At 30.3% G+C, this 11,543-nt stretch overlaps 1 protein-coding gene across 1 annotated transcript; it reads left to right on the top strand.

Moving 5' to 3' along the window:
- Positions 1-2,061: 2,061 nt before the first annotated feature.
- On the top strand, positions 2,062-10,552 carry Smp_174870 (hypothetical protein; the record flags this gene model as incomplete). The annotated part of the gene is made up of 3 exons (XM_018788674.1): positions 2,062-2,340; positions 5,786-6,343; positions 9,149-10,552. Coding segments are annotated over 3 exons (1,719 nt in total), but the record flags the coding sequence as incomplete, so codon positions are not given.
- Between the last annotated feature and the right edge of the window lie 991 nt (positions 10,553-11,543).

Consider the following 11,543-nt stretch of genomic DNA (forward strand, 5'->3'; position numbering starts at 1 on the left):
CTACTCATTGGGATATTTCAAAAATGGATATTACAAATATATTATTTATTTAAAACTATTACTTTGTTTATTCACATCATTTTAGTGATGTTCTAATCCTGTCTATTGGGATTATCTAAACGAGAGAGTGAATAATGTAATAAGTAGTATATTGCTCTAATTTTATGGGACTTCTATTGGTGAGTTTATGTTGAAATGCAAACTGTTTAAGCAATCAAGATTTATTCGTTTCTGGATGTACTAATCAGTCTAATTCGGTCGACCTTGTGTTTAAAATATATCTTAGTAACTGCGACCGAAATAAAAGATTGTGTGACCATTAGTTTGGTAGCTTCTAAAGGTACACACTAGCAACTGATATTACTTGAAGTAATTGCAAAAAATTATATCCATTTATACATAAACACTAGACTAGATACTGGATTCCTAGTTTAGAAATTGTGAGAACACTTGATTTGGACGCCTTTTACAAATTTATCAAGAACATGACCCAATCAAAAATATAGGATCCTTGCTATACGGATACACTATGATAAGATAACTGGTAAATTGAAAAGCAATCCGAATATACCAGGTGGCTAGGGGTGGGATCGATGGTTACAAAAAGAGAGTGAGTATTTTATTGCTTGAGTATTTTAGGAATTCGGTTACGCTTAGTATATACTAAATTAAACCAACGTAACTAATAACCACATCTATAATGTTAGGCATAATGCTCCTTCAGGATTTTTAATAGTAATATGCATACATATATCGTTCATTCACATAAATAAATCGAATGTAAACCTGTTTGTCTTGTTTTCCCTACGATCTTATCGCTTAAATATAGCATTATTTAAAGACAACTGTCCAACTGTTATTTATTTTATGCACGAGCATAATTACTTTTAAAAAGATCAATAATCTTTAATGAATATTTATGAAGAAATTCAATTAAAAACCTTGTTATGAAACACTTTTTGAAGATATCATTATTCCACCTTTTTCCATCAATTGAAATCCTTACTTTGAAAAAACAAATTACTTGAAGAAAAATATAAATCTACATCACAGCCAACATGGAAAAGCTAACAAAACAAACCCAGTCAGTAACATGAATGATAAATAGATGCCACACTTGTCTCAATAAAATGTCCGTTACTTTATCTGTATATACATTTTTATCAGAATTACTGAAAGTCTAGTAAATCTCTTGTTTTTTACAAAAACATCCCTTCAGGTGACTTGACTGATAAATATTTTGCTTATGCTCTAGGAGACTTGGTAAATATTCATCTGTTAAGGTGAGAGAATTGATTTATTATGTTTTTGTGGATAAATTACTTCTTATTATAAAAGCAACATATTTACTACGGTTAAATACTTTATAGTGAGGCAAAAGAAATTTTCGTTTACTACAGCTAAATTTTCAACAAACAGTTCTGTAACTTGGTCAACAACTAATGAAGTGAAGACAAAATTGTTGATTATGAGATCATCCTACATACAACTGTACATTAAACTTGTTTATTGGATCTTTTGTTTCATAATTCTTTTCTTAAATGGGTTGTTATAAATCGAAATCCAGATACCTCTAAGGAATCACGCTTATTTCTCTGCACCGTAACAGATGTACAGTCTGAACAGCATTATATAACCGAAGGTTCATGGCGACAGTTAGTTTTAAGTTATTTTGGTCAAACTAGATAACGTTTTATACAATGAATGGGGCATTTTTTATTCATAAATGAAAGGGAAACGTGTTTCTAACTCTCATTCTAACCAACATATAGCTATAATGAACGATGAGCTTTGACGTTTAGATCGGATATCTGATTCAAACTTAATCTTTCCTGGTATCATTTAAGAAACAAACACAATCGTGTTTGTTTCTTAAATGATAACAGCAATGACTAAAAACTAAATGACTAAGGTGTACGATAAATTCAATACCTATAGGAATTTGTTTCTTCATGCTTAAACAAAACAGAAAATTATTACATGTGAATAAATGCTATTTTATTAATAATATATAAATAAATTTTGTCCTTTTAGCATTTTTCCAATGTTTCATTTTTACAGATAGTAATTCTTGTGAGAATACGAATCTTCAGTTTTATACTACTACACATTCTAACGGTGAATCTGTGCATCTGGTCAGATGCTGTTATTAAAAAAATATCTAAGAGTATTGGAACTTTGGCTGTTCTAAATGTGACTGTTGTACATAAAAAGTATGAACTAGCGGCAACAAATTATTTTCTCCCTGCAGTACCAGAATATTGTGCGATTGCTGTGGCTGTAGTTTACGAATTGTTACATCGTGTTGGGCAGTTGAAGCAAATCGAATGTCAACATGAAGTAAGATGCATATATGTTTACATAAATTTAAACACTAAAGACAGCAGAATAACGATATAATGACACTAATAATAGGAGAAACTACATATCAGTGTATCAACCGAGAAGCATTTATATTTTTTCAAGTGATTTAAAGATAAATGTCTATTTCCTACGCAACCAGAGAGTATATACTTCAAACATATGAAAATTCATCTAATAAAATGCTGTAGCAGTTGCATATCTGTTGAACGTATTTGACCTAAACTCTATTAAAATAATTGCGATCACCTAAATGTATCTTGATGAGAGTAGAATATGTAATCATCATTTTATACAAAACTTCCAATATAGTCCTTCTATTTCTCAAGAAATCGACCTCGCTTTTGTTTTCAACTCTGCTTATCAATTAACAGTCAGATGAAGATATGACTTCTATACTAAGCCCACTTAGTTATTGATAGTCTAACCATCACTGGCCACTGTTATGATAGACATAACTGATTACGTTATTTATATTGATAGATTTAACCAATTTTTTGTCCTTTATACCATCAGCTTGGTCGATAAATAGTTTTCCTTGATGTCAACGCCTGGTAAAACCTCTTAATGTTAAGTCTTTATATGCGTTTTCATTACTCTTACCATTGATCACCCTAAGTAAATTTACATATCGTAACTAAGCAATCTTTTACTGGTAATTCATAGCAACCGGTGACTGTTCATTAGTAATGAATTTCGGAAAGTTCCTTTACTGTTTACAACCTTATGATGACCTGTATATCCATAAATATCATTAACAATGAGATAAATGTAATCTCAAAGTATCAAGTGAAAAGTTGCTAATTACACTAAAAAAAACAGTTATGTAATATTTCTTATACTAGCTTGTGATAAACGCTCATGAATAACTTAACTACATGGTTAAATCTTGCAAACACAGTATAAAATATCTCTTATCATTATCTGATCATAACTCTAAAAAAGTATTCTTTTATTTATGAATGACACTACATATAATGAACTCATGGAAACAGCTCATAATAGTTAGGAAAAGCTTGTATGAATCCTTAGCCTCAATGCCTTTTAGACAATAAACAGGAAAGAGGCTTTTTCTAGTAACACGAACTCTTTTGATAAATATGCTACTACATCACTCTTTATATGTCTGAGATTTGGACATTTTCGGTTTTTTCATAAATTTTCTATTTTAAGCAGGTTTTGTAATTCTTATCTGGTCAGCAAGCTTTGACTTTGAAACTATCTTTTACGAATGTATTACATTAAGGCGTTAGACATACCGTACACTAAAATTCTCTTTTTCATCACTTCTGAAATCAAGAAAGTCGTAGACAACTGCTTTTCAGCAATTTCGGCTTCTTCGGTGGTGCTCATTTTTATCTTATTCAAAAGATAAGATATATTAATTCTTCTTATTTTAATCGCATTACTGTAAAAATGTTATCATAAACTAAATTGATTGTATTTAAAATATAGCTGTAAAGTAATTTCCTGCATCTGGTTAAAACTAGATAAGTATTTCATCTAATGAAAACGTAGGTTAAAGTAACTTATTATTAACACTTCTCAGTGAAAAATTAAAACAGCCATAATTGTCACTGTAATATTGAAATCGTCTGCAAGCTTATTACTAGATCACATTCTGACAGAATCCTAAGGAATTTGTCAGAGTTCAAATTTCTATGGTTTTCATTTGATCAAAGTATTCTAACTTAAGACAAAGAAACAGTAATTTCTAAAAAAAAACTGATCGGAAAGCACTTGCGTAGCAATTAAAACCAGCTTAACATCATACAGAGCCAGTGTCAAAATAAAAACAAAGAGATTACTGCAGCAGAAAAAAATATCGGTTTATAAAACTGCTGAACAAACGAAACGATGATGACGAGATAGTTGTTAAGATACTCAGCAGTGCATTAACTCAGAGTAACATGGTCATCAAAAATTGTTACACTAAACAAACTGAAGTTGTCAGATTTCTAAATCTCAACAGCTTTTAGTGTCATTTTATTTCACATCCGCATACAAAAATAAAAAACATGGAAAAGTTATCATCAAAATTGTGAAGTCATTCATTTGTCTAATTTCCTGTCCAAATACCTATAAAATAGATTAATTTAAAACCCTGTTCACAAAGTTCCGTGATGAAGTCATTTGAAGCACTCTAAGTAAACTATGGCTTTAAATTTGAATGAATAATCTTTACATTTTGTACTATCTTCAGTTATTATAAAATAAATGAATATATTCAGTGGTAAAATATACTAATAAACTTCTTTGAATACAAAAATGTTCAACATTCTTCACGGACCATCTTAAATTTCGTCACAATGTATGCACCCTGATCGTTTTAAAGCCAAGTAAATATTTTCGGAGAGTTAAGAAGACCGAAACAACTTTAAATCAGTAAACTGCATAGTTCTTTTTCGATAACCATATTTAATAATGGAGTGAATAATGTATAGAAAAGTGGAAAATTACTTTAAAAATGTGTACAAACTGACGAAAATCGCTTTACATTTTTCATTTAATTGGAGTTTTATTCATTACTGGATTGATCTGAAACTCCTTATAACTGTTGAGATTAAGTGAATAATCACATGTAAATTTTTGTGACAGTGTAAAACATATTCACCATGCGTTTTAGAAGAATAACCTTCTTTCTCTTCTTATTTTGAACTTTATTGATCCTAATCACCACAAACATTGAACTTAGTGATAAATTTTCGATTTTTGAAAGCAATGGAACTAACAATAAATTCTGTGGAACGGAAATAAGTAAACTCCATAGCTGATGTAAATCAAAGTGTTATAAATGGTAAAGAGCTATAAGAGTGGCTTTTCTAGATTTTAATACAATAATCTACTAGTAACTTTATTACTTTTGCGACATTTTTTCTTATTTAAATGGTCAGTCAACACTGTGTTTCGATAATGAGAGTATATTCATCAGCAGATTAAAAACTAAACGTCTCAAACTGAGTTACCTTAGTCTTATACTAAGTCAATTAAATTCTAATGATACCGACAAATTAAATGCAACTTGGGGTGTTAGATGAACCTCCTAATAGTCAGTGATTGTAAGACAAACTATGAAGCAATTATCTACCTTTTTGTTAGTAACTTGAATCATATTTAAAACCACCAAAACAGAGTTAATTTATCAATCAATACTAGTATTAAATATTTAGTGAGTATTTGTAGTTTTATTTACATTGACTATCAGAATATAACTACCTGTGGACGTAATAATTACCTATATTGGAAGAAACATGTTTCCTGAACTATATTTCCTATCAACTAAATAATACTTTTAATGTTCTGCGATAAATCCAATTTAATCAAAAGGATTTTTCAATGTAACCTTTTTAAAACGTAAGTTAGTAAATTCTAGCCATACATGAATGTACTTGTTTTCTTTTCCTGTTTCTCTTTAAAATATTAGAAAAAAGAAGAACATCATGTGAAATGTGTTAATCGTGGTTCCATTGGCATCATTATTGGAACAATTATAATTTGTATTGTTATGGGAGTTGTAATGTTATTGGAGATTTGGGGGAAAAAAATTCATGATTACGTATATATTGCTCATTCAACTGAAACAAGCATACTCTTTATTATTGCATTGATATTCTGTGTTATTGGTATATGGAGTACGAGAAAATTAAAATTCTCCGTGAATTTTTCAAATCAAAATTTAGATAGCAAATTATTAATAGTTACATTTTTTATAACTGTCACATTTTTAGTGGCATGTATTCTACTCAATATCGCATTTTTATTGGGTAATGGTTTCAATAATAATGAACAACAGTGTCTTAAATTACATTTATTCTCAGCACTTTTAGAGTTAATACAAGTTACAGTACAGAATTTTTTCATAAATGACTTATTCTATAGATGTTGTCACGATGCATCATATCAACAGCGTAAACCAGGCCGTGCAATGATTGCATTATTATCAGCCATAAATTTTTCATTATGGATGATTTATAGCTTTCAGGTAAGATACCAAGTACTTTAATTTTTGTGATCTGATTACATACAATATACATACATATTTCATATGCCAGATATATCAGAAAAAAATTATTGAGGCGATCATCTCCAAACAATTACATACTATTTTGGTCTCCATGCGGTCACAAACTTCTATTTTGTTAGAGTAATATTTTAATAAAATAAAAGTTTCCACTCAGACATTTAGAAAAACGTAAATATTATTAATGAAATGTTACTTTTTAGTCAGTTCTTTATCATGGCTTTATACTAGTATATATATATATATATATATATATATATATATCCTGTGTACTTCCCATTCTGTATGATTCTTCCGATTCATAATTCCTTTCTTATTCCGTTTCTGTTTTCTTCAAGTAGACTTTCATAGACTTAATTATCATACACCACAACATTAGCACTACAATATCACGTTTGACAAATGATTAGCAAAATAACCAAAAAATTTAGAATGAAGTAGATAAGATATTCAAAGAAATATTCGCAAATGAATCAAAATATATCGTTAAAAGGTTGGTAGATTACGAAATGTCCAATAAGAGAATAGACAACTAGTCGAATACTGATGATAATCGTGGAAGAGTAATGACTTGAACGTTTCAGTTATGTAAGTATAAAAAGGGCGAAACTAATTGCGAAAATAAAAAGTAACTAATAAATCTGTTTTAATCTACTTTACTTTTGAAAATCTGCTACTTTACTATAGCTTATATTAATGGTTCCTACCTTTTTATTTCAAAGGAAAATGGTCATTTGTCTGCTAATGACACAGTTACACACAGCCTTCTAAGGGTCGAACTTTCAACACTTTATCTATTTCTTATTACCCTTATATATAAGTCAACTTTAATTAATTTTTAATTGTGTTTTGTACTCCGAGCTGAGTAGTTTATTACAGAGGATTTTATTGCTGTTCTTGAAAACATCATAAGAGCTCATTTCCACATGAAGCATGCCACAGCTAAATCTTACACCTCAAAGAATACAAGCAAAATCGTCTATTTAAGATGCGAATTTCCTCCATTATGTCGAAATTTCAATAGTAACAAGGATTAATCCCACTGTTAACCAACAGATACTGAACTTCTATAATAAAGTGTTCTTGAGGATCTATACATACAGTCATTGTAAGGAAATATAGAAGGACGTGAAAGGGGTATAGATACTCGGTCTTGGGGATATTTTTAATGCTAAAAACGGATTCATGGAACTACGAAGTGTAAATTTCTATCCAGGAAAGTTAAGTCATCTGCTTAGGGGAATAATACATAACAGTCAAGATGAAACATGTTTACAAACCATTCTGAACGAGGATAATATGTGATTAGACCAGAATACAAATTAACTGTATGAGATAAATGACTGCTGATCTAGTTGAAATTCTACAGATATCACTATCTAGTAACTATCCAATTTATGTGACATGAATCAGCACTCATAACTCTTTTTAAATTCTATTTAATACTCATTTCCTTTAAAAACATAGGCTTTTTATTACTAGTTTAAATTTCATTTTTAAATATTACTTTTATTGTAGAGTGACATCTGAGGAAAACCCATTTAACTCCGAAGAGCACTAAACAGCTGGTCTGTACTATATGCTTATCAATGATAATGATCACCAAAACCAAAATAAAACCAAAGTAGCACCTTCGACTAATAAGCATGCACAATACCAGACGATGATTGAATTCCTATCTAATGGTCCCTAATTTTTAAGTTTAATACACTGGTAAAACCCTAACATATTAACTGCATATAATCAGATTCATCGTAGAAATCAAAGATCGTGAACCCAATCGCCAAGTAGAGTCATTTTTACTCATTGTTGATGGGTCCTAAAGGAAACATTACGACTGACTAGTGCACCTAACGTTTTAAAGGTTTTATAGATTATCAGTCGAGAAAGAAAACTAAAAATTTCTCTACGTACGACTATGTCCATACTTATTAATTGTTGTCCTTTTGTGCCACTTGCATGCATGTTAAAGTGAAATAATACAAGCAGGCGTAAGATTTTGTACCTTTACATCAGTATGTTTGTTTTAATTTTAAACATAACTATGAGTCAGCAGGATGTTTCATTTGGTGCAATATTATAAGACACAACAAAATTATCATAGTAAAATAACTTCGATTTCTTCACCTGCAATTTTTCCACTACACAAGATTATCAAACCTTTACCAGTTTATCCTTTTCCTGGATGTCAACATCACAAAACACAACTACTAACGATCCTGGTCAGTTTTGCCGTCACCAAGCTTAGGTTTATTCCCTTCATCAATCCCTCAAATATCATATTTTAAAACCTGTCACTAAGTATATGTTTTATAAGACAACCCCCAAGTAGTTAACATTGAAAAGGATACCATATGATTGTTGGTTATTCAGAAAAGTTGGTTTGACCATATTTTATGGGCCTGGATAATATAGTTTACTTCAAACTAATCAAAAATAAGTTACCGTGTTCATCCAAAAAAAGAATAATTAGAATTGTTTTTAAAAAAATGGTCACCGGAAGATTTAGCCAAATTATTGTAAAATTGAAACGACCTTTGAAGAACAAAGTTTATTTTTTCCTTTAATTATTAATGAGAATACTTCATCGAAGTTGAGCATTGCCTAAGAACTATTATCTGATACAAACCTATACTCAACAGATTTTATTCTTTTAGACTGGCGTGAAGTACGATTTCCAATATATTTATTAACTTCAGTTGTTTTACATTGTGCATCACCTAATATAAAACCTTTTTATCTACTTCCGATTTCTATTTGGACTAGGCAAAACATAACAATATACTACTCAGTGTGAATAAAAACTATGTACAAACAAGTGAACTTCAAAGTTTGTTCATCTACATAAATGTAGCCCTTCCAATGGTTATGTTATATCGTTATCACAGTAGTGTGTGCTTAGCAATTGAATACATTCGTGTATATGAAGATGAAATAACACGATATGAAAGTATGTTACGTGGAGTACCGCATACTAAATTACTACCATTTGGTTCTAAGTGGGAGGTAATTGAATCGCAGCACTCGAACTACCCTTCATCAGCTAATTTACTGACAGCACCTAGAACCAGAGCTTTATCAGAACCTGTAGTAACATTGAATCCAAGTGCTTTTTTAAAAGAAATTAATACACTGGATAAAAACAACGCTGAAAGTAGTAGAAATCATGAGAATATTTCAAGTTTAAATGAACAAGAAAAAAAAGAACAAATTATAAGATCAAATAAACTGGAACTATCAAAATCACCAAAGTACACCAATCAAAATAAAAGGCGTACAACACATATCAGTATGGAATTAGCACAATATCGTGTAAATGCTAGTGAAATGGAGCATCGTTTGGCTGAAATGAAATTAAAAAAATATAAACGTGGGAAAGATGACCACTCAATAAATGAGAAGTTAACACATAATAGATTTAATCCACATAAAGAAGCAGAGCCAACAATGTCAACTTCGTTATCCGACAGCGCATTATCTACAGTACGTACCACGGATACGATTAATGAGGATGAGGATGAAGATGATGTTACTGGTGGTATGGAGTGTGACGATTACGGACGACAGAATCCATCACCTGAATCATGTTATTATACTAAAACAAGGGATAGTAGTTCAGCTACATATCTTACACAAAGTCAATTATAATTTTGAAACAAAAACAATTTCTAAAGTAAAATGTAAAGACACCATTCAAAATAATTCCATTTGAACTTGTTTACTTAAAAAAACGAAAAATTAATTTTCTGTGATAATTTATTGACTGATATTAAAAGGGTTTGATGATTTTTTTTCCTTGATTTACTGTTCATGATATATTTCTAATATTGAAGTACTTTTTATTGAATATTTTTTCGATTCCATTTTTTACATTTTCACTTTTTTCTCTTTAAATTTTAAACTACAACCACTAGACAATATCGATAACAGTTTAGTTTGGACAAATAAAATTATTTTTTGTTAGATACTTTAATGCTTTAATGGAAATCTTTGTGTATAAATCACAGTGATTGTTCACACAACTATACCACGCAACAAGATGGCAATAAGAACATCAAGTTTGCAACACAAGTTAACAGGTTCACTAAATGACCTTTGTGTTTCCTTTACTCTTATTTACTCTCACCGAACTTTGTTGTTTTTCTGAAAATCATAACATTAAACACGTACACCAATTCGAATTCCGATCACATCTTTTTTTAAAATTTGAATAGCAATATTATTGTAATGATGATGATTTTTGTGTTTATGATTTGTTAGTGTTTTCGTATTAAAACAGCATTATTACTTTTACGTTTGTTCTTACTATAACTTAACGAAAGGTTATTAGCTTATGGTCTATTCAAAATTGTATTTGGAATAAATTCAAGTTAGCTTTCGGTCTTCCATCTGCTTCTGAAACACTTTCATAGTTCAAGGATAGCCGTTAGGAAGAGACGAGAAAAAGAAACTCAAGTAGTAACACCTTGATGATTTATTCTTTACATTTCCAATGAACATATACTAAACAGTTGTACTGTGAGTTTCACGGGTTAGCATTTGTAAGCTCTATTTAGAATTACATATTGTTACTATACCTTAGTTTGTTCAAAAGTTACTGTCAACTATATATCTGTTACGATGTTCTATTCCAAACATTTTGTAGTTATGTAACTAGTGAGATTTATAAATTACGGGAAAAATGAAGTGACGAGTTAAACGGATAATTGGATGATTTATTATTGAAAGTGCTTTTAGTTCTCGCTATTCATGTATGTAAGCTAGTGAGTGTTAGATTTAAATGTACTGGGTTCCTGAGTATAGTAATCGAAGCTTGCCTGTTATGTTCTCCTATTCGGATTCAAGACTGAGGATTGAAGTAGGGGTAAATATCTATGATGCAAAATGAGTTAAGATTACCTCAACTTCAATCAAAGAATAATCGTCCCAGTAGACGTGTAACATTTGTCATCGTTTAGGACGCTGAGCTAAAGCCAAAATTTTACAAACGTGTTAGACACAGTGGAGAATAGGAAACGTTTCACACTAACAAGGGCTCGAGCGAAAGGATGCCGCTGAAAAGGGAGCTGTGGTGTGGTCTTAAGTTGGCTTCCTGTATTATATTTACTCCTATAGTAATAATAGAAACACAGTTGAAGGTTCATTACCATTTTAGCCATTC

The sequence above is a fragment of the Schistosoma mansoni genome, chromosome W, assembly GCF_000237925.1.
Source record: "Schistosoma mansoni strain Puerto Rico chromosome W, complete genome".
NCBI lineage: Eukaryota > Metazoa > Platyhelminthes > Trematoda > Strigeidida > Schistosomatidae > Schistosoma > Schistosoma mansoni.